The 25,233-nt window shown below is 43.4% G+C and overlaps 1 protein-coding gene across 1 annotated transcript; it reads left to right on the forward strand.

Annotated features, from left to right (window-relative positions):
• Nucleotides 1-210: 210 nt before the first annotated feature.
• On the forward strand, nt 211-25,027 carry LOC147602833 (P-loop containing nucleoside triphosphate hydrolases superfamily protein). The gene is made up of 7 exons (XM_086797321.1): nt 211-1,198; nt 1,689-1,997; nt 2,103-2,386; nt 3,561-4,598; nt 4,697-4,865; nt 23,899-24,056; nt 24,277-25,027. The coding sequence occupies exons 1-7, from the start codon at nt 334-336 to the stop codon at nt 24,535-24,537; spliced, it is 3,084 nt and encodes a 1,027-aa protein (XP_086653447.1). The 5' UTR covers nt 211-333; the 3' UTR covers nt 24,538-25,027.
• The last annotated feature ends 206 nt before the right edge of the window (nt 25,028-25,233 follow it).

Raw genomic sequence — 25,233 nt, forward strand, 5'->3', positions numbered from 1 at the left:
CACGCTTATAAAAATTGACTCACAAACGCGAGTGTTGACTGGACACCACAAGGAGAGTGTTGACTGGACACCACAAGGAGCGTGCCAGCGTGGAGGCAGGATTTTTAAGTAGAAGATAATAGGCCGCCAAGTAGGATACGAGGCTACGAGAGAAACACGTGGCGAAGCGTGGACTATACAGGATGGCAGTTTTCTGAGCGCCACTACCCGAGCCCCGCGTTCTACACCACGCAAATTCAAAAGGCTGGCACGTCGCGGGAGGGAGTGTCCTGGCATGAAACCCTAATCAGTGTACACGGCGGAGCTTGTGTACCTTGCTTCCTGGTTCAGCACATGGCCGTTGCTCTTGCCTCCCCTTTCTTGTTCCTCTCTATAGAAAACCCTTACTCTTACCCTTACCCTAATTCTGCATCGTCTTCTTCTTCGATTCGCTCTTCGGTTAGGGTTTTCTGTTGTCTCAAGATTTGCAATCGCAATTGCGCCCCTTCTCCTCACCTCAAAGACGCAGCCCCCCCCCTTCACAGCTTCAATGCGAGGTTGCAGGACTTGAAGCTTCTATCCAGCGCTGATTCATTCGATGGGACTTTATCTTCGAGTTCAGATCCGCTACGAAGGGGTAAGCTATTACGGAAGGTCAGGCTGCCTTATGTTGGAGCCAGCAGCAACGAGCAGGTCTCAGATGCTAAGCCTGGTAGGAAACGAAGTACTAGACGGAAACGCGAGAGAGTCCCGACAGTGCCGTACAGTGCATTATCATCGCCCTCTTCAGATGAGCCATCTGAGGTGGGTGCTGATGATGTGGATGCTCCTTCTTGCTCTGGTTTATCTGCGCTGAATGGCAACCCGCTAGGCCGGAAAAGTTTGGGGAAGGAGGTCGTGAAATGGATTGGTGACGGCATGGCTGCCATGGCAGTGGATGTTGCTGTGGCAGAAGAGAATGCTGAGTATGGTGAACTGGAAGAGAAAATGGCAAGTGGGCTCAGCTTTGTCATGCAGGCCCAGCACTATCTGAACATCACTCCTATGCCCAGTGGCTTTGAGGCCCTCTGCCTGAAAGCCAGCACTCATTATCCCACTCTTTTCGATCACTTCCAGCGGGAGTTGCAAAATGCTCTAAGTAATTTGCAGGAGACGGGTGTCATTGAGAACTGGAAGCAGGCAAAGGCATGGCAGCTGCTCAAGCTGCATGCTAAGTCAGGTATGCTCCTTTGCTTGTTAATTTTTCTTGCCTTTCATGAGGCGAGACACGTGGTCCAATTATGAAACACGAGTCATTGCTAACCCCTAAAATTTATGCTGAAAGGGAAAAGGTAGTGAAACAGTATGAATGAAATGAAGTTTACTTGTAGAAACTTTGTGAAGCGTAATGAGAGATTGCTTGTCTTCGGTTTCAACTTCCACTCTGTAGGATTAGTTGAATGTTAGTGGTATTGGTTGAAGTGCCAACAACTTGAAAGGGAAGTTGGTATTTGAACATGATAGGTAGCCATTGTGTCATAGTGAGGAAGGGAAAGGGTAACGAAACAGTAAGAATGAAATGAAGTTTACTTGTAGAAACTTTGTGAAGCATAATGAGTAATTGCTTGTCTTCGCTTTCAACTTCCACCCTTGTAGGATTAGTTGAATGTTAGTGGTATTGGTTGAAGTGCCAATAATTTGAACGGGAAGCTGGTGTTCGAACATGATAGGTAGCCATCGTGTCATTGTGAGGAAGGCGCCTGAATCTAAGCAGCTGCATGAAGAGCTTGGTTTGGCTCGAGAAAAGATAGCAGAGATTCAAGGATCCATTGACCAATTTGTCAGCAAGGCAATCGAGTTGCTCCAGGTTGAGCGCAATGCAGAGCTAGAAGCTACACAAAGTGAGTTAGATGCCTCACCCTCCTCGGTTGGAAAAAACCCTGCGGTTGGTCCAACTGAGTATCTTGTGTATCATGGACAATCAGGGCAAGAGCAATGTGACACTATTTGTAATCTCGTTGCTGTGGGCTCTTCCACAGGTATCTCAATAACATTATTGTTTGGGCTCTACTTGTCTGTATGCGCAGAGATTTCTATTTGGATCCATGCTAATTGACATTCACAACCGCAACTGTTTTGAACAGGCCTAGGGGGAACTCATGTGGTTACTTTCCGAGTGGAAGGAGGACATAGACTTCCTCCCACAAATATTTCTCCAGGAGATATGGTTTGTATAAGGATATCTGATGGCAAGGGTGCTGGAGCGACAGAATGCATGCAGGGTTTTGTGCATAGTCTGGGTGAGGATGGTGCAAGCATTTCGGCTGCCATAGAGGCCCGCTACGGGGATCCTGTTTTCTCCAGGTTGTTTGGCAGACCTTTGCGCATTGACAGGATTTCAGCCCTAGCTGATCCAACAACCTATGAGGTTTCTTTCTTTCATTGTTTACAATTTTGGGTTAGGATTGTGTGTATGTGTGTGAGTGTGCGCCTCTTTGTGGATATAAGGTGTTTCTTGTGTGTGTGTGCGTGCCTATTTGTGGATATAAGATGTTTCTTGTGCTGTCAGTGAAATGAAAGCCCTCATGCATTGCTGGCTTGGTATTGTGTGGAATGGGATTTCTCTGCAGTTTCGTGGCATTGTATGCTTGATTGATTATCATCTCCATCTTCTTTTCCAGCTTTGATTGTCCCGATGGTAACCTTGATGTTTATGCTTTCTGCTGCCACCTCTCTGAATACGAGGTGCTCCCCATGCTCCTAGTTAAGGTTCAAAATTGTTGTCTTGATTTTGTGGGTTTGTGCACACTTACAATTTAGCCCCATTCGCCCAGTTCCTGGACATCCTTCATAGGTGATGGTCCGTTTGATGTACTTGCGACCCTCTTGTTGTAAGGGCATTTCATTTCCTCCTCCTGTGAAGCTTCTGTGAAGGTATTATCAACCATGATTGATTGTGGGTGCAGTTTGCACTCAGTCAAAAATTATTACGTTAGATGCAGCTGAAACCCTGCTGGGCTTGCATTGGGCCATCCAAAGGTTGATTTTTCCCTGAAAGATGTGGGCTGACCATTTGAGGTTACTTTTTCCCCGAGAGGTGTTGGCCAACCTTGCTAAGATTGTTCTTCCCCGTTGGCTCTGCAAATCTGCCATGAACTGCGGTGGCTTCTGCCGATCTAGGCAGGCACTGCCTGAGAATTTCTGAAAATTCCTGGTGATCGGGACCATATATTCAAGATCACCAGCACAAAGGTTTTCTTTCACCTCTTATGGTATGGTAGGAAACTGTTGTACTGGAACACGCCTGTAGCTAGAGTGATGGTAGGAATTCTGGTTTTCTTTGCAACTGTTTGGTAGGAAACCTATTTTTCTTTGCAACTGTTTGGTATGCCGTGGCTTTCTGGCACTATGGGCTAGGTATGATCGCTCCTGTAGCTAGAAGTGATGGTAGGAAACCTGGTTTTATTTGCAACTGTTTAGTAAGTCTTTCTGGCACTAATGGCTAGGTATGATGTCTCGTCCACATTTATTCCGGATGGATAACGAGTTTTTAAGTTAAAAAATGAAGCCACGATGATGAATTTGACCAACTTTTTTTACAGAGAAATTTGGAGGCCCTTCAACAACTTCAAAAGTCGGGGTTGCACAAGAAAAATCCAGCCTCTGCAATAGTTGCTACATTATTTGGTGATGGCCCTGATATCTGTTGGCTTGCTCAACACGGCCCTCCTTCCATAGGTAGCAATCCAATTAATGATAAGACAGGTGAACTATTTGAGGGACTTGATGAGTCTCAAAACAAAGCCATTGAGTTAGGTCTAAACAAGCGTAGACCTGTGGTGGTCATACAGGGACCTCCTGGTACGGGAAAAACTACAGTTGTATGCAAGTTGATTGTAGAAGCAGTCTCTCGCGGAGAAAGGGTCTTGGCAACTGCCCCCACAAATGCAGCAGTTGATAATCTTGTGGAGAGGCTTGCGCTGACTGGTCTGAATATTGTCCGCATCGGAAATCCCTTCCGCGTGGCTCCAGCTGTCAGCTCCAAGTCATTAAGTGCAATTGTAGAGTCCAAAATGGCTAGTTTTCAAAAGGAATTTGCAAGGAGGAGAGCAGATCTGAGGACTGATTTGAGGCAATGCTTGGGAGACGATTCTCTGGCCACTGGCATACGCCAGTTGCTGAAGCAGCTCAGTAAAAGCTTGAAACAGAAAGAGAAGGAAGTAATTGAAGACACTCTGAGGACTGCACAAGTAATTATCAGCACCAATACAAGCTCGGGAGAGCCTCTTGTGCAAAACTTGCCTGCATTTGATTTGGTGCTGATTGATGAAGCGGCTCAAGCTGTAGAGCCAGCTTGTTGGATTCCATTACTCAAAGGACGGCGTGCTGTCTTAGCTGGGGATCCCTGTCAACTGGCCGCAGTCATTCTGTCTAGAAAAGCTCTTGAGGGTGGACTTGGGATATCACTTATGGAACGGGCATGTAACTTGCATGGAGGGATATTGAGAACCCTTCTTAATGTTCAATATCGAATGAATGATGCAATTGCAAGTTGGTCCTCCAAGGAAATGTACCAAGGTGAATTGATGTCTTCTCCAGCAGTTTCCTCGCATCTCTTAGCGGACTCTTTGGGCATTAAGGTATAGTGTAAATATAACCATGCATCTGATTTCATGCTGAGCACTTTGGCATGTCAAGCATGCAGATGGCTTACTTCTTAAACATGTTGATATTGTAGGTGTCTTGGATTACACAAACGCCATTACTACTGCTAGACACAAGGATGCCCTTTGGAAGTTTGGTCCCAGGATGCGAAGAATGTCTTGATCCTGCAGGAACAGGATCCTTTTACAATGAAGGAGAGGCAGATATTGTCATGAATCATGTCAGGTCTTTATTAAGTGCTGGTGAGTGACTACACCCTTCCCTATAGCTGCACAATGTTGTTCATAGTCAGCTCACTACATCTGTTTTTGCTACTGGGGAGCACACCTTATTTTTGTACTTTTTCACTCTGCTTCTGTGGTGCAGCTTAACATGTAGAGCCAAACCAAGAACTTTTCTAGCTCTTTAATTTCGTATCTGGTGTGGATAGAATGCTCCCTGAGTGTCGAGATGGCCGGTAGCAAGTTCGAAGAGAGGGAAGTTTGGAAGGAAGAAAGAAATGATTCTAAAGTGAGAGCTATTACAAATAGCTGTTGGGTTTCATAAGTGAGACAAGAGATGCTCCTGAAGGTCACTGGTTAGGGGGGAATGCTGTTCCTCCATAACTGTAATAGTAGATCTTATATCTGGGCTCACTTTTTGGTCCTCTGCAGATGGAACTAAAGGTTGGGTATGTACTCCAGTGACATCTGCAATTATTCCTTATATGATTGGGCATGGAGTTATTATGCCTGCCATAGCATAGTGGATTATGCAAGGTGGATTGAAAATTGGTGTGCTGCATGTATATGCTCCTAACCTCAGAGGAGAAAGAACTATTAATGCCATCATGGACTCTGTCCCTCAGGCAGATCATTAGATCGTTGTTGGAGGTGACTTCAACATGGTCGAGCAACCCACAGATAAGAAGGGGGGGACTAGAAGGCCTCATTCACCTGTTTGAGAGGGAATCTTGGGAGAGATTTATGTTTTCCTTTCATGGTTGGGACTATTGGTTGGAGGATGACTTCCAAAGGAAGCCAGATTCACTCCTCTTTTCTTGGAGTAATTGCAGGAGTGGTGCATGTTGCATTTATGCCCGCTTGGACTGCTATTATGTTGATGATTGGGAACTTGATAGAGGTGGCACTATCTTCAGTGCCCCATGCACTTCAAAGTCAGACCATTGTCTTGTAGTTGTGTGCTTTAGAGATCTGGAGAGTCAAAACTCTCCTCCCTGAGTACGCATATTAGAGTCTCTTTACTTAGATGTAGAGTTATCTCGACAGGTGATGCATGTTTGAAGAGCTTGTGATGCTCTTGACTCTAGGCAAAGAGTTGCTATTTCCTTAAAGAGCATCAATGATCTTTTTGCATTATGCACTGCTAGGGCTGAGTTGCAGGACTCTTTTGAGCAACATGCAGAGTTTCATGATCATGCGAAGTGTTGTGGAGTCAATGTAGATACATAAGAATTTGTGAAGAGAGAAGTGTTGTGAAGCCAATGTTGACACATAGGAATTCATTAGACAGCTGCAAGACTCACAGGGAGTGCTCCACTCAGAGCCTGGCATAGTCAAGAGGATTGCTTCTGGTTTTCCCTGTCGCTTGTTATTTGCAGAGGTTCACTCCCCTCAGGGATAGGGCATGATAGAAGGTTTGGGAGTCCTTGCCTAGGCTGATTTCAGATGACATGTGTGCATTACTTGATGCCCCTTCAGCAGATGAGATTAGACATGCAATTTAGGCATTACCATATGGTAAATGTCTTGGGGATGATGGCCACTCTACGACGTTCTTCATGAGTTTTTGGGATGACATTGGGGATGAGATCAGTGTGGCATAAGCATTACAAGATATGTCATGGGCTCTATGCTTTTTTTCCTTAGCGAGGGTCTTATCCACCTCGTCCCAAGAAGACTAACATCGCCCAGTGAAGGCCTATCACATTGTTTGGGACTGCATACAAAATTCTTGCCAAGGCAGTAAGCATGAGATTGCAGCCCGTGTTCTAGATAGTCATTCATGAGACACAATGGATTCCTCCAAGGAAGAAGCATATTTGATAACATCTTTTCCTTTTGGGAGGTGGTAGAGTGGGCCGAGGCAAGTAATCAGCCTTTGGCAATGTTGCTACTTGATTTTGAGAAAGCCTACGATAGAGTGGATTGGGACTTCTTAGAGGGTACTCTTGCATGCATGGAATTTTCTCAAGATTGGAACCAAGGTGTCTCTTGCCTTTATTAGGAGGCTCACATCACTGTGCTTGCTTGTGGAGGTCAAGATGAGTGCTTCTATATCTCCCTTTGCACAGCAGGGATGCCCCTTATCTCTGTTGTTTTATCTCATCATTGCAAAAACTGAGCATTTTCATTTGCTCCAGCTGTGTTTCTTGAGGTATCTTACTCATGTCTTTGCTCATTTCACATTGTCTTTGAAGAGTTTTGTCTAGCAGAAGGGGCCTTTATAAGTTGGCATGCTGGGAGAGATTCGCATTGACAAGACTTGACTGGAAGAATTTTAAGTGTCTTCTAGATGACGAGAGAGAGGCAACTACCGAGCATCTCAGAGGGAGTCACCAACGTATTGCACATGGATTGATGCAGCTAAACCTAACCACTGGATCACTGGTACAAGTTTAGATGAGTATTATCACTTGTGGTTGGGGGTTTTTCTGGGACATGGGTGCCCCTTCAGGTGTTGGGATTCTTGAAGCCAGAGGAGGAAGAGGGTGTTGCCTTCTATTCCATTCAGTCTGGATGGTGGTTGGAGAGATGTGAAGTAAGTACTGGTGATCACACCTGGCTGTGTGATCTGTCTGAGAGTAGTGGGTCACTTGAGGAAGTGTTACTATATGTCTCGTGGTGCCTATGGCTATATGGTGAATGCCTCATCAGGTATCTACTTTGGAACCTTGGTGAGTGGGAATGCACTGATGTGACTAACCCCATGAAGAGCATACCTTTCTTTAGCTACACTGTGCATAATGCTAGGTTGCTCATGCTTGGATAGACCCAAAGAGTTTCCACTCTTAGGCACTAGAAGGCGCATGATATTACACCTCCCATTGAGGGGAGATTCTAGTAGAGGCTTTGGCACTCATATAGGAGGAGCTATATATCCCACTTCATCTAGCTGTTTCTACACAGTTGGTTACCCACCAACCAATGGAGATCTATTTTTGGCGTAGAATCCACTTGTCCTAGATGCCCAGCTCCATCCGAGACAGTGTATCATTGTTTATGGGAGTGCAAAGGAGTGCAGATGATTTGGGTATCTCTAGCCCAGCTCTTGGGCAGATTGAGGAGTGATCGTATTTATATTACTTGGGGTGCTATTGCATGGTTGACTTAGTCTAGCCGATAGCTTCATCTTGAGGGTAGGGGAGCTGGTTCTACTATACTTGTCCATTAGGGCATAGCTGAGAGACGTTTGCTTCAGGATATCCCCCAGTTATGGTACACACAACACCCTAGAGATTATTGCTAGTATCACGGCGTGACATATTTGGAAGACCAGATGCTCGTAGGCCTTTCAAGGTATGTATATTTATGACACCCAGTGTATTCATTGGTGAAGCAAGCTAAGCATGCATTTCTAAACAATAAGAATATATGTCAAAGACCTGTGAATGTGGTACACTTAGATGTTTGGGGACCAACTTAGTCGGCATTAGTCAAAGGATGCCACTATTATGTGACTTTCATTGATGATCACACTGGAAAAGTGTGGGTGTATTTGATGAAAGAGAAGAGTGAAGTGTTTACTCACTTTCAAAGCTTCAATGCTATGGTAGAGAAAGACAAAGACATGCATATAAAATGTTTAAGGTCAGATGGTGGGGGGTAATATTTCTCTAATGAATTCAACAATCATCTAAGAGAGCATGAGATAAAGGGACAGTTTACATGTAGGTACACCCCAGAACACAATGGGTTAGCAGAAAGGAAGCATAAAGGAAGAACATGCACATTGGAGAACTTACTCGTGCAATGATGTGAGTGAGAAAGGGATGCCTCACTATTTTTGGGATGTAGCAGTAGAAACAATAGTTTATATCTGTGTGAAAACATGCCATTTTATCCAGCCCAAAAGGGTATTTTTGGTATTTATTTTGTCTTTGCTGCTGGCTGCCAAGTTTACCCTGAGACCAACCAGCAGTCCTTCAAGCATATAAAAGAAACTCAACATTATTCACTTCCAACGCATCACAATCTGGAGTCTTGCTGCAGCCGGTGCTCCTTCATCTTCAGGCAGTGCATTGTTTACCTGCTGCTTTTGCTGGAGTTGTCGCATCTTCTGACTGCACATACTCTCCTACTGTGTTTTACATCAGCACATTATCTCTGCTACATTCAGCATTTTACATCAGTGCATACATTAGCACTTACATCAGCAGATCAGCAGTGCTTACATTCAGCGTTTTACATCAGCACATCATCAGTGCTTACATCAGCGTTTACATCAGCAGATCAGCAGTGTCTACATCAGCGCTTACATCAGCAGATCATCAGTGCTTACATCAGCATATCAGTGTTTCTCCACAGCTCATGGGACAAAAGCCCCTCTCTGCTCCTTGACCTCAACATCAGGACAGCAGCCCTCTTTGCTCATTTCTTCTGGACAGCAGCCTACCATTTGCCTTGGATTGTGGCCTTCTCCACCCTCTACATTATCACGGGACAACAACCATCTCTGCTCCTTTGGAGTCTCACACTGAGCTCTTGTATTGGATTTTATCATATATACACTCACTCATTGCATGTTGTGTTGATTTGCTCTGTTCCTTTCTTCCTTTTGCCCTCACAATATCACGAATAGGACAGGACACCCATTGTAGCAGTTCATGGCATGATGCCTCCTGAACTAAAGTTTACTTGCAAAAAAGTAGATGTGGCACACTTGAAAGTATTTGGGTAAATTGCTTATGTACATGTACTAGATGAGGTGAGAGCAAAAAAATGTATATTCATTGGTTGTTTACTTGAGTAGAAAGCTTATAGATGCTATAATCCCACTACGTGCAAGATGCGAGTGCAGGAATGTTGTGTTTGATTAGATGAGTAGCTGGTATAAGCTGCGAAGAATTCTATGGAGGTTGAAACAAACAATCGGGCAGGTGCCTCAAATGCAGAGCAACAATCACACGCACTTAGTGGACCAAGAGAGTCCCTCTAGCAGTGGGTCTATTGTGAGAGCTTGGTCAAGTAGGTTGAGGTTGAATGTTAGGCATTCTGACATATTACATGGTGGTGCAATAGGTGCTGAAAATTTAGCAAGTTCACATGTATCATGGAAGGGAAAAGAGAAGAAAAATCAACCTTTTATAATGCGTGATGTTTCAGGGGGCCACTTTTGTTGATGGAGAGTCTAGTGGCTCGGAGCAAAGGCTTTATGAGGAGTTAGGGATCCCAGTAGTCGATACTCCTGGTGTATGAAGAGCTCAAGCAGGGTTAAAAATACTTGGTAGTGATCCATGTGTACACAGGTCTATTAGGGTTTGAGAGGTTGAGGTATGATGGGTATATAGCTCATTATTATGCATTTATGGTCGAATCCATTGAAGAGATAGAGCCCACATGTTTTGAGGAGGTACTTGGATATAAGTATAGGGAAGATGCCATGGATGAAGAGATGGATGCATTAGATGCAAATATAGTATGGGATTTAGTGCCTTTGCCCAAGGAGAAGAAGGCAATTGTATGTAAGTGGGTTTTCAAATTGAAGCACAATTCGAATGATTTTGTTAGGTACAAGGCAAGATTGGTTGCCAAGGAATATACATAGCCATATGTCATTGACTATGAAGAGACATTTAGTTCGACTGCTAGGATGTCAACCATGAGAGGAGTCATTGCTATGGCTGCTGTAACTAAGGGATGGTCTTTACGTCAGATGAATGTAAAGAACACATTTCTACATGGTGATTTGCAGGAGGTTTACACAATGCAGCCACCAAGAGATGAGGATCATGCACACCTCGGTTTTGTTTGCAGGTTGTGAAAGCCTTGCATGGCTTGAAACATGCACCTAGAGCATGGTCAGACAAGATCAAGAGTATTTGTCACTATTGGATTCATAATATCCAAAGCTGGTACGTACTCTATGCGAGAAAGACTGAGAGGGGGATTGTGCTGGTGGTCATCTATGTTGATGACTTGATTGTCACAAGTGACAGTGTTGATAATATTCATGAGATGAAGATGCTTCTTAAGAAGAAGCTTGAAATGAAAGATTTGGGTGAGCTGCGATACTTCATGGCATAGTAGTGATTAGATCATACTTGGCTTTTCATACCTCTTTGAACCTTAGCATGAGGAATGCTATTGAGCCCCTAAAGTATCAGGAACTTGTTGCTCTCTTGTTACAGGAAGAGCAAATCAGGAAGAACATGAACATGAACACAAGTGCTGAACAAGCATTTGTGACAGGTCAAAAAGGGAAAGGCAAGTCTCAGCCAAAGAGGTCAAATCAGAATTCAGGTGATGGTGGTTCATCTCAGGATACCAAGAAAGGTGATGGACAGCCCAAGAAGAAGGGCAAATGCCATTACTGTAAGAATCCAGATAACTACATCACAGAGTGTAGGAAGAGGATCCTCCGGAGACTGCTTCCTTTGTTGAAGACAGGGATTACTGTTTCTACACATGCAGTTATGATGCCTCTTGGTCTTCACAGGCACTCAGTGTGACTGAGCATGCATGTACTTGGTATTTTGATAGTGGTGCTTCAAAGCATATTACATCTCGCAGGGATTTGTTTTGTAATGTATGCCCTGCCCTTGTTGGCAAGACCGTTCAGTGTGCCAATAATACTTCATATCCAGTTCGTGGCATTGGGGAGATTCAGCTCACAGCCATTGATGGCTGTATTCTTCGCCTTACAGATGCCTTATATGTACCAGGGATAAAGAAGAATCTGTTGTCCATTTCTTCTTTAGCACAGTGTGGTATGCAAGTCAACTTTGATGATGACAAATGCATGGTCAGAGACAAAGCTAATGCCTTGACCTTGATGCTTACTGGTATATACATATATATATATATGTATAGGTATATATACATATACATATACATATACATATATATATAAATATATCTATATATACATATACATATACATATATACATATGTATATATATATGTATATGTATATATATGTACATACATATATATATATACATATACATACATATATATATATATATATATATACATATATACATATGTATATATATATGTATATGTATATATATGTACATATATATACATATATATATATACATATATATATATATATATATATATATATATATATATATATATATACATATATATATATACCTATGTATATCTATATATACATATGTATAAATATATATATATATATATAAATATAAATATATACATATGTGTATATATATATATATATATATATATATATATATATATATATATATATATACATATGTATAAATATATACATGTATATATATATACATATGTATGTATATATGTATATATATATACATATATATACATATACATATATATATATAGGTATATACATATATATATATATATATATATATATATATATATACATACATATATACATACATATGTATATATATACATACATATGTAAATATATATGTATGTATATGTATGTATATATGTATGTATGTATACATATATATGTATATATATATACATATATATGTATATATATGTATATATATGTATATATGTACATATATATGTATATTTGTACATATATATGTATATATGTACATATATATGTATATATGTACATATATATGTATATATGTACATATATATGTATATATGTACATATATATGTATATATATACATATATATATACATACATATTTATATACATACATATATATATATACATATATATGTATGTATATATATATGTGTATATATATATACATATATGTATATATATACATACATATATATATATGTATACCTATATATACATACATATATATACATATATATATATATATATATGTATATATACCTATATATATATACATGTATATATATGTATATATACCTATATATATATACATGTATATATATGTATATATACCTATATATATATACATATATATATATATATATATATATATATATATATACCTATATATATATGTGTGTGTGTGTGTGTATATATATGTGTATATATACACACACACACACACACACACATATATATATATAGGTATATATATATGTATATGTATATATGTATATATATGTTTATATATGTATATGTATATGTATATATGTATATGTATATGTATATATATATACATATATATATATACATATATATATATATATAAAGGGTCTTCTCGTAGAGCAATCCTGAAACGAGACTCGAAACTTGTAAAACAAAGCCATAAAACGTGAAGGGGGTGTAGGTTGACTCACCACCCAACCATGGCAGCCGTGGGTGAAACCCATAATACTTGGCTGTCCCCACCGGGCCACGAGTTGAGCTAACTAGCAAGATGCACTGGCCAATCTCTACTCCATGGCGTCCCATACCGCCACACGGAGCTACCCTTGTGGGCCTCGAGATTGTTGTTGGCCTCGGCTGCATGAAGCAAGTGCACGTGTGCATTAGATCCAGGCTCTTGACCGTAGAGCTCTCGCAAAGACTCGTGAGACTTTGACCAACTGATTGACCTCAGCCACCATATAGGCTCTTGGCTGTTCACCGAGCGTCCACACTTGGGTGCCCGTCTATTAAGGCATCGCCACTTGGGCGCCCACCCGTCAGTCCATCCCTAGCTCACCACCATCCCTAGCCCAGCTCGTCAATCAGTTGTCTAGCTCCAAGCTACCCCAAGCCTCAAAGCTAGTCTTGTGTGCGTGTTGCACACGGTAGATACACTCTGTGCACATGATATTATCCTTTAGACTAAGGGTTGACTGTACCAAATTAAGTGTAGTCTTTACCTAGAGTTTAGTTTTGGGAAAAATTAATGTAAGCTAAAGTTGCAACCTTAGGGAAAATTTTCCTAGACCATGAAGGCATAGTTTTGATCTAGTTTAATTTGTTCTTTGCTTTTCATAGACTACTTATGAGACATCCTTGTACTTGTTTAGACTCTTGAAAGGATTAGTTGGCATCACACGGCCATTTTCTTTCGGTGCATGAATGGACTTTTCTTGAGGGGAAAAAAAGAGGCCATTGATGGAAAGAGGGCTATTAGACTCTTGTTATCAACCTTGCATAGGGAGCAAGAGATGAGAAGCATGCAAGGAAAAAAGTGAGCTTGAGCTCCTTGCAAGCAATCTTCTTCACACACACACACACACACACACACACACAAGAGTAGTCAAAAGAAGAATGATAAAGTGTGTAAGATCCCTCCTACGTGTGTTCAAAGAAAATGTTAATTGAAAGAAAAATTGGCTCAAAAACCGTAAATTCTTGAAGAAGAAATTCCTCTCTACTAAAGCATTGAGATGTCCTCATCTCACAAATTGGCGATAATCTTTAGCTAGATTCTCTTCTTTTTTCCAAGTTGCATCTCCAATGTGGAAAAATTTCCATTTAACCAAGCATTCTTTCAGAATTCTATTTCGTAGAGGTTTCTCATGAACATCTAGGATCTCTTCAGGTTTCAACTTGGGATTTTCAAATATAAGGTGAAAAAATATTTGCATTCCAAAAAATTTGGAGCTTTACTGATTTTTGGTGAAAATCAGCTAATTAAAGATGGTTGCAGCCATATTATTTGAGTTTTTTTGCAAAATTGAACCATTAGCTTCAAATTGAAGTCACCGACATCTTCAATTTTGGGACTTTCTGAAAAATTCGGTAATTAACATTAAATTAATTCTTGAATTGTCGGAAAAAATTTGGGCTTTTGTATAATCCATTACCTGCCTCACAATGTGAATCATCTGTAGCCCACAAATTGGGATTTTTAACCCAAAACTAAGAACTTCAACCGTGCAATTTTGAGTCATGGACTAAACGCCCTAAACAATTGTTCCCATGGGCTACATTGATGTTATTTTCTAGGGCATTCTTGCCAAGAACTTCACCAATAACATCATTAAAGAGCTCTTATGAGTAGATAGGATAAGTGTGCCACATGGCATCCAATGTGTGTTTGTGTGTATGATTGCTTTGGGTCAGAAGATAAGGCTTCCAGCCTACCAAAAGACATTGTACTTGGTGACTACAATCAATCTAATCCATAATCATTTTGAGTCGTACAATCATTGTATGTCTCTAGAGCTCATCTCTCTCTCTCTCTCTCTCTCTCTCGCTCTCAAGCAACTTTGAATGTTGTTAACTCTCTGAATGCTTGTGCAAAAGAAATTCTCTCTCTCTTGGGGCGGTCCAGGCGCCCCAAGATGAGAGGCCCATCTCGACACCGGCGGAGACTACAACAGAGGATCAGGACCATACTAGCACGGCATGGGAGACGTCCAGTCAGAGTACTCACCATGGAGGACATTGAGGATATCCACCATCGACCGATGAGAGACATCTTTGGATAGTGATGTGTATGATGCTTACCTTTGTTGTTGGAGTTTTCCTCCCAGGATGTTATCCATTAGGAGCTCCTAGTATCGTACATTTCCTCATAGTTGTTTCAGTTTCAGTTAGTTGTTTAGTTGTTTTTAGCTTTTCTTACACAGACATTGTATCAGATCCACCAATTGTTGTAACCTTTTTGGTCTCATAGGTCATTTTGGCCTTCTGAAGATGTTAATATATCATTTCATTTCATTTCAAGAGCCAAGCGTCACCGCAGCCTCCGTTTAGAGCTAGCGCTGCCATCCCATTGCCGTTTCCTGTTGCCCGCCGCGAACTTTTCCACCTTCCTCCCGCTACTTTGGGCCCGAACTAGTGGAGAGGGTCCGCTACCGTGGGCGGCGCGAGTGCAGAGGGTCCGCCCATTTTGGCGGCATCGCTCCCAGTGAGCTGTCTCAGCCATGCCGGCCAGTTTGCCACTTCTGGTGACTGCGTTAGGTAGAGTACTTCATCAGCAGCTATGTGTGTGTCTGCACGAGCCATCTGAAGCCTAAGGGGCTGCTGCTTAGAAGTCTACGTCATCTCTCAAGGCAGAGGTGTACGCCTATTGTCTGCTGGTCAGTCTCGAGACCCTACAATCTGCTGGTCAGCCTGGGGGTCCTTCTGTCACCTGCATACAACACATTTGTAACTTTGCGGGGAGAGAAAAGAGGAAGATTAGTACACGCTTTACAGAGAGAATTTCTGCCCTGTTGCAACAACACAGCATTGCTAGTTCTAGTTCTCAGTTTTGGCCCCTTTTCCCACCAACCGTTGCTCAGGCCCAAGGCAACAACTAGTAGGGAAAAACATGTCCCAACCCCTAGAGGGGGAACAGGATTGTGAGACAACCTTTCACACCCCCACGAAGGCACCAAATGCCTACCGCAGAAGACCGAGGGAAGGAATCATGTCCCCTGGCTCACGAAGGATTACGAAGATGGCCCGACGAGATGAGGCCCTTTATGAGGAGCTACAACTTCACATAAGGACAGAGATGAACACCATGCGACAGGAGATTGAAAAGGAATGGTCCGGGCAGATGCATGCCCAAAGGAAAGTGATATACGAAACGCTGAAGGAAGAGTTATATGTCCAATTGAAGGGAGAAATGCAAGCCCAAGTACGGGTTGAGATGGAATTAGCCCAAGCCTTGATGCACACAGAAATGAAAAAAGAGATGCAGAAATGGAAGGATGACATGCTTCGAGAGATTGGAACAACAGTTGCATCGCATGAAGGCTCTTTGAAGACATGTATGACTGACTGTGAAAAAGTCATCAGAGAAATGCAAAACACTTTGGAATCATGTAAGGCAAAAGTGGCTGCAGGTAAGAAGGAAATGCATTCATGGGCTGAAATTGCCAGTGCCACAAAGAAACAAATTGAGGAAGTCAACCCATGGATTGAAGTAGTAAAAAAACAGAAGGATACACCAGTCAATAAAGTAGAGGTGATGAATGCTACATTGGAAGAGGAAGCCAAGAGATGGGCACGTGCCTTACATGTACGTGTAGTTGGGTAGGGAAATCCCCAAGAGGATTCAAGAGCTCTTGAAACAAAAATTTGAGCCACTGATGTACCCATTATCGGAGCATGGCGAGTAGGTAGAGATGAAACCAGGGCGAAGATATTGATCATCAGGTTTGGTGACTTGGAGAAGAAGAAGGCCTTCCTCTCCAAAAGGATGGTCCTAAATGGAGAAAAGATTTATTTGGATGAGGACCTTACACTGGCACAGATAGCACACCGGAAGGAACACATGCCGTGTGTGCTTGAGGCAAGGAAAGAGGGGAAATGGGTGGTATACAGAGATGGCCGAGTCATCATTACAGAGAGGAGGCCCGCTTGACGGTGCGCGGCCTATGAGACCTTGCGATTCATGGTGTGGAATTGCAACGGGGCCCTTAGAACAGATGTAGGATACTTTTAGACACAGTGATATTGCTATGTATATGGAGACCCATCAGTGCACAAACAAGAGGCTTCCTGTCGTCCGGGGTTATATATGGGAATCAGTTTTCCGTCCTCAGCCACGCACAGTGGTAGGTACCAGAGGATCTGGAGGAGTGGCAATACTTTACAGGGAGGAGCTTCGTGACAAAATACATGTGGTACATAGAGATGCAGATGCAAGGTACATGTGGGTCCGAATATGTAGAGAGGGGCTCCGCGAGCTATATGTGGCGGTATGCTACTTTCCCCCAGCCCACTCCAGGTTTGCACCATCAAGAGAGTCGCCCTATATACCACTATATGATGATATCATGACGTTTGCCAGCATGGGAGACATATTACTATTGGGAGACTTTAATGCACGTACAGGCACAGAGCAGACAGAGTTGTATGATACTAAAGAGGCTATGTACCGGGAGATCACGGCAGAGGATGTAGGGTTGCAGAGATCAGCACAGGATGAGGGAGAGATTACAGATTATGGCAGGCATTTTCTCACACTCGGGAGTGCACATGGGGTGGTCATATACAATGGCTTATCGAGATGGCAAGGATCAAATGCTCTCACTCACTGGAACTCTACAGGGGGAGCGAGCACAGTGGACTACTTGATGGGATCTCCTTCATTGATACTTGATGTGCGGGGTTTCACGATTTCTACTAGGTCCATTGGCATAGCAGCCGATCATGCATACCTGAGTTTCACACTAGTAGGTAGATCCGCGAGAGATGGGCCAGCCACTCATCTACCTAGGTACCCGAGATATCAGTTTACACGTGAGACAGTTGGGGTTTATCGAGATGTAGTATCTGATGGCTTGTTCGCTTTAGACCCGCATAGCTCTCTGGACGAGATCACGAGAGGATTGGCAAGTGTACTACATGCATCCGCCTCATATGCGTTTCCTTGCACTATTATCCCTTCCACCCATCCCCGCAGCACTGCCCCACAGAATAGTTGGTATGATGATGAGTGTCGTGAGACACGAGCACAGCTACAGCGTGAGATTGCCATTGGACGCATAGACAGGCTAGGATGATCTTTCGGCGCCTTGTGCGGAGGAAGAAACGAGCCTATTTGGCTAAGCTAGAGGAGGAGATCTACCAACTCTTCCTGGGGAAGGACAGCAAGAGGGCATGGAAGATGTTTCAGGAGAGACAGCCTGGTACTCCGGTTAATGCACCTGAGGCATGGCATACTTATGCTAGAGAGCTATATGATGCACAGGACAGCCCCCCACCCCCCCTCCACTGGGAGCTAGACCGGCTAGCAGCACCTTTTTTACTATGCGGATGGTGCTAGATGCGATAGACAGGTTACAGAATGGACAGGCACGGGATCATGATGGGTTAGTTGGAGAGCACTTCTCATACGTACGAGACACTTCGGCTCCGCTCATCGTACATGTGTTTAATCGTGCCATTTGTGAGGGTTTCCCGACAAGCTGGACAGAGCATATCATTGTACCACTCTTTAAGAGTGGGGATCCCATGGTGCCAGGCAACTACAGGACGATCATGATTGGTCATTACTTGGCCAAATTGTATGGCTCTATATTGGAGTCGGAGTTGAGCCGATGGGCAGAGAGGCATGGTCATCGAGCACATGGACAGGCTGGCTTCAGGAGAGGATTTACTACCTTGGATCACATACTGACACTTTGGGCACTTATTGAAGAGGGCAGGTCACATAGGAGAAGGATCTCATTGTTGGTACGCTCAGATGAGATCATGGTTTGACCTACATGGTTTGCGGATAGAGGCACTACCACCCTTTCAGTACAGTTTGGATTGTCCATTTTTGGATCTCACCCGCTCAGAGCAAAACCGCGTGATCAGGATGGATATCATCAGAGTGGACACAGCGAGGACATGGACTAGCCCCCTTGAGCCCTTAGGCACAAAAATGGCTCATTACAAGAGCCATTTTCTACACCTCTCATTGGATGATTTTATCACCCGCCCGGCGTACATGGATGTACACCTATCACATGGGATACGTTGTGCCAATTGGACAGATCCGGACCTCATCACACCAGCTGCGGATTGAGACAGGGCGATATGTGCATCAGATCTTGGATGACCGCATTTGTCAGCTATGCTACCAGGAGGTAGAGACAGAGGAACACTACATTTGCCAATGTACAGTCTATTATGAGATCCGAGCGGATGAGCCAGCACAGTAAAAGAGGATTTAACAGTAAACATTATTGTAGAATTAAACAATGAACAATTTGCTTACACATACTGCAGACGTATACGACATTGCATAGATAATGCGAAAAATAGAAGTAAACTCAAAGCTCTCCTTCTTGATTATTTTCCATACATTCAAGCATGATTACAATGAGTGCTTGTTAACAGGTATATAGTTATTGGGTTATCCGGTTAAATCTTCTCAACCTTTGCACCCACTGCACATGGATCACCCCTTCGGAGCTCCCAATGAAGATGCACTTCTAGAGAAATCACTTCCTCATGCTCAGTGAGGATGGATTCATCTGACAGCCAGGCTACCCGAGTGTTCACATGTCCCATGCCATGTGGATTGTGATTGGTTGGATACAAGTTTCATCCCACCGACGGAGTGGAGATGGGCAGAGCTGAGCACGTCTTCAAAGATGGGGTGCTCATATACGGAGACCCAAGGAGGAGAGGATTTACCGATTATGCCACATAGAGGTTGAGATAGAGGAGCATTACATATGTCGCTGCCCGGTATACTATGAGATCCGTAGGAAGTTTCACCGTCTGTTTCGTGAGGGATTTGGTCCACTCTCCAGGATCATTGACTTCCTGGACGAACGTTGCCTAGGGCTCTTCTTGCTTGAACTCTGCAGACACAAGGACACTTGACATTTTCTTGACAGAGCTTCGTCCCCAGCCACCCCGACCCTCCCTCACGAGCCAACCGTCACTAATTTCTTCCGGACCCAGGTGGTGGACATCCATAGTGGATCTTGTGGACCCACCTCGAGCTGCACGGGATCCACCTTACCCGAACCCACCTTGCCTCCGTATTCCAATGTGCATGATGTCCTGCCCCCAGAACGTCGGCCACAGTCCCCTCATCAGCTCCAGATCCAGGACATGCTGCACCCCCATCGAGCTACTTTCCATGTGACCAGCTGACGGAGACCTCTCGGCCATTCAAATTAGCCCCATGCTTAATATTTTGGAGTGGTATACCATCTATTGGGGGCTGATGCTCCTCTTATGTCATCATGTGCAAGACATGTGCGTATGCTCATTCTTAGGGCTAATCCTTGATGGGCAACAGATAAAGAACAATTTTAGAACCATAGTTTGGAGCTACTGCAGGTAGGCATGGGCAGGGAAGACACTAGAAAAGCCTAGGAGCCAGCATTCAAGGAGGTTTATCCATGTCGGTTGCAACAAGTGGAGGGTTTTTGTCCAGGGACCTGGCTGACAGCAGGTCGGCCAGTCCAGTTCTTCATGAGCCTATAAATAGCAATAGGCTGAGTTCTTGTAGGCATTCAGTCCCTTATAAGCTGAGTCAGTAGACTAGGCTTAGATTAGGTGTTTTCCACCTTTTGAAGGACAGCCAAAGGCTAGTTGTAATTTCTTTTTGCACTATATTAATATACTGAAACTCAGCTGTCTCTCTCTTCTCTCCATCTCTTGCTTGCGTTCTACATCAGCATGTTCGAGGAAGGTGTTTAGGGCTGAAAGGACTCCCAGAGCTTCCACATGTGAAATTGGTATCAAAGCTTCAAGCTGATTTTGAGATATTGTTGCTGTCTATGTCCCACCACCCTTACTGCATCGTGCATGGATGAAACCATCACCCGTGTATTGATCTTTTGGTGGTGTGGTGACCAGGCAACATTGTATCGGCATCAAGTTCAACAAGGCTAAACACTGATGGTGTCCCGGATGAAGGTGCACAGTCCAAGGAGAGTAACACAAGACATGGAAGAAGTTCCCAGGAGATGGGTTGGTGGTGTTCCACAAGACCCAAGGGGAATGGTAGTCGTGTGAGTCGGATGCCACTTGGGGCATACCAAGAAAGGCTTTCAAGAAATGGTTCCAAGGGAGGATGGTCCTCCAAGGGGTGGAGTGAGAGTGCGAGACTCTTCTTAGGAAAAGAAACCAAAGAAAGTGTTCAGGGCCAGGGCATGAAGGGATAGGGGACAAAGTAGAACAGATGCATAGATCTTCATTTGATTTGAAGTGGATTTGGAGACCGGGCAAGGTTTTCAGTGAAAAGGTTGCCAGGAAGGGAAGGATGGCAGGTTTGAGAGTCCATGAGGAGGCAAGGGGACGATGACACTCATCCAAGGTAAGAGGTTGGAATCCCGTCATCAAGTTTAGCAAAGGGGGATGTCATTTGCAAGACATGTGCATGCTCATTCCCAGGGCTAATCCTTGAAGGGCAATAGATAAAGTTTTAGGACAAGAGTTTGGAGCTACAGCAGCTAGGCATGGGCAAGGAAAGACAATGGAAAAGCCCAGGAGGCTGTCGGCCAGCATTCAAGGAATTTTACGTGTCGGCTCCAGCAATTGGATGGGTTTTTGTCTAGGGACCTGGCCGACAGCAGGTCGGCCAGTCCAATTGTTCTTCATGAGCCTATAAATAGCAATAGGCTGAGTTCTTGTAGGCATTCAGTCCCTCGTGGGCTGAGTCAAAGGCTAGCCAGGTTGTTCTTCCTTTTTGCACTATATTAATATACTGAAACTCAGCTGTCTCTCTCTTCTCTCCATCTCTTGCTTGCGTTCTGCATCAGCATGTTCGAGGAAAAGAAGACTCCTAGAGCTTCCTCTTGTGACATTGGTATCAGAGCTTCAGGCTGATTTTGTGATATTGTTGCTGTCTATGTCCCGCCACCCTTATTGCATTGTATCAGCATCAGGTTCAACAAGGCTAAATGCTGATGGTGTCCCGGATGAAGGTGCATGGAAGGAGAGTAACACAAGACATGGAAGAAGTTCCTAGGAGATGGGTTGGTGGTGTTCCACAAGACCCAAGGGGAATGGCAGTCGTGTGAGTCGGATGCCACTTGGGGCACACCAAGAAAGGCTTTCAAGAAATGGTTCCAAGGGAGGATGGTCCTCCAAGGGGTGGAGCGAGAGTGCGAGACTCTACTTAGGAAAAGAAACCACAGAAAGTGTTCAGGTACAGGGCATGAAAGGATAGGGGACAAAGTGGAACAGATGCACAGATCTTCATTAGATTTGGAGTGGATTTGGAGACCATGCAAGGTTTTCAGTGAAAAGATTGCCAAGAAGGGAAGGATGACAGATTTGAGAGTCCATGAGGAGGCAAGGGGATGATGACACTCATCCAAGGTAAGAGGTTGGAATCCTGTCATCAAGTTTAGCAGAGGGGGATGTCATGTGGAAGACATGTGCATGCTCATTCCTAGGGCTAATCCTTGAAGGGCAACAGATAAAGTTTTAGGACCAGAGTTTGGAGCTACAACAATATTCCATGATCAGATTCCATGGACAGTTTTGAATCACCCCAGTGAGATAGCTATGTTTTGTTTTGTTTCTATTTTATTTTCCGTTCCATGATGAGGTATGCCATGGACATTATTGTATCACTTTGGTCTCATAGGCCCATTGGGTCTTTAGTAGACGCTTAATATATCTTTCTTTCTTTCTGTCTCTCTCTCACATGGAGGTAGTCGACTGGTTTGATGCACATGGCCTCCAGATGGACCATCTCCCCACCTTTCAGTATAGGTTTGGACTCTCCATTCTTGGACCTCTCACGTCATGCGGTTGGATCAACACAACTTTACGTACTTCAGACATAGGTGTCTCCTTCCTCGGAGCTCGGCACGAAAACCTAGCTCGCTTTTTGAGAGTCTCCAAGGATTGTTTCATTGTGATTCCAAGATACAAACAAATCCATATGTCACATGCCATGTGTATTGTGATTGGCCAACTCAGGGTGTCTTCTCACCACCTCAAAGTTGAGAGTTATAGAGCTAATGATACCCCACTCGAGGATCAGTGGATATGCAGAGTAAGCACCACATGACAGGTGGAAAAGACGAGGAACACTACATGCTTAGCTACCTCGCGTACTATGAGATGCGGGGGAGTTTCGAATGCCTTTTCTGCAAGGGTTTTGGTGCACTCGCACAAGTGATGCAGTTTGATGATCGGGCATGTAGTTACTGGAGCTCAGATGTCATAGGGATACATCACTAAGACAAAATGCTGAGAGGCAGACCCAAGATGATACTTTCCAGAGGTTCATTACAGATTTCTTCAGTCATCCATCCTCCACATGAGAACCCACATCCCATGCTAGCGGTCTGGTCCCCCCTAGAGGGCCCCTAGAGGGATCCTCAGTATTTTGCGGGCTCAATGTCCCAGATCCAGAGCATCATGACCCTCCAACTGGACAGATGCGTATCCAAGAGGTTCTTAGACGCCATAACATGCCACATAGGCTTGATATTCTCTCGGCCATCAGATCCATATTGGCTGAGGAGGGCATCCTTATTAGTTGATCATGGCTATTCCTTTCCTACAAGGTCACATGCTGACATCATATCTGTATACAACATCTGATAGTCGTTTTTTCTTTTCTCTCGGTTACTTTTTCCATGGCTCAGTATATCCATGGTATCATTGTACTACTTATGGTCTCATGAGGTCTTTTGTAGACGATAATATTACTTTCTTTCTTTTTCACCGGAGTGTCATGTCTATCAAAAAAGTAAAGGTGAATAGACTTGATCAGTTTACTTGGATGCTTTTACTCCAACATTTTTTGATTGTGCAGGTGTGCCACCCGCTTCAATTGTGGTGCAGTCTCCTTACATAGCACAAGTACAACTTCTTCGGGATAGAATGGAAGATTTACCGAAAGCTACAGGGCTTCAAATTGCCACTGTGGACAGTTTTCAGGGACGAGAAGCAGATGCTGTAATCATTTCCATGGTAACACCTTTCACCTTCGATTGGGAGAAATTGTCAGATGTTTTAAATGCATTAGTGCTAAGACAGATTAAAAGCCTTTAATCTCATGCTGTCAGCAGGTTTCTAATCATGTTCTTGCATACTGTACTGCTGGAGGAACTGCGTTCCATCTCTCCTTATTTTCATGTCACGTCGACTGTTGTAAGAACTATGTCGTCTGATTGCCCAATCGTCTTCACAGGTTCGATCAAACAGTTTGGGAGCAGTTGGTTTCTTAGGTGATCGGAGACGAATCAATGTTGCCATAACTAGAGCTCGGAAGCATGTGGCTGTTGTGTGTGACAGCTCTACTATAAGCAATAATAAGTTTCTGTTAAGATTATTGCAGCATATACGCCAAAATGGAGTGGTACGCCCAGTTGAAACTGGAGATCTGGTGCAGTCAAAACCTTCACTTGGCTCTACAAAGGAAACTCGCCGTGGAGAACCTGTAAAAAGATGACAGAGGCCAAATCCAAGCAGAAGAGCTGTGGTGAGAGGTGAAGGGGTAGGCAGAAGAGGAGAGTTACCACAGACCAACTCCAGGCAGAATGGCTTTGGAGAATGCTTCTATGCCATCAGAATGCAGTATGTTCTCCTACCTCTACATGACCTGACAGATATGCGCTCTCTTAACATTGGCGTGTTTGTGTATGTACATTCCATGATGACGGCTGTAGCCCGTAACTGCACAGCGGTTATATTGTTCTTATATCATGCATTCAATTAGCCGTGCCAATAAACATCCTAATAAAACATTGTAAGTTGATTGGCCGTTACCATCCTATGTTCACATTCCTGAGCTGGATTCCTCCATGCCGCGAACTGCTGAGAATTTAGAACACCTTTCCTTTTTCTTGCTCCCCCATCATTAAGACCTGTAAAACTGAGTTGATTTGACCCATGTACATATACAACAAATTGTATGAGAAAAGTGATTATGCTTGATAGACTATTGGTCTTAAGGAGAGGGAATATTTTGTGTTGGTTTTCACAAAGAGCTTACCAAAATGGGTATTGCAAACTGATTCATTTTGTTGTGTATAAGTTATGTAGTTCATTTTGTTGTGTACAAGTTATCTAGTTCATTCAGGCACATCCTATGTGAGGATTATGTTGTTAATCCTTCATATTGTGTACTAATTATTACTTAAGTAAT

This window comes from Cibotium barometz, chromosome 65 (genome assembly GCF_041138505.1).
Source record: "Cibotium barometz isolate CiBa-2024 chromosome 65, ASM4113850v1, whole genome shotgun sequence".
NCBI classification, from domain to species: Eukaryota; Viridiplantae; Streptophyta; class Polypodiopsida; order Cyatheales; family Cibotiaceae; genus Cibotium; species Cibotium barometz.

What these genes read in the sequence shown, in the direction of transcription:
- LOC147602833 (XM_086797321.1), top strand. Translation starts at nt 334, where the DNA reads ATGGCCGTTGCTCTTGCCTCCCCTTTCTTGTTCCTCTCTATAGAAAAC. An exon ending in CGGACTCTTTGGGCATTAAG is followed by an intron (nt 4,599 to 4,696) that starts GTATAGTGTAAA and finishes TTGATATTGTAG; the next exon opens with GTGTCTTGGATTACACAAAC. An exon ending in ATGCTGTAATCATTTCCATG is followed by an intron (nt 24,057 to 24,276) that starts GTAACACCTTTC and finishes TCGTCTTCACAG; the next exon opens with GTTCGATCAAACAGTTTGGG.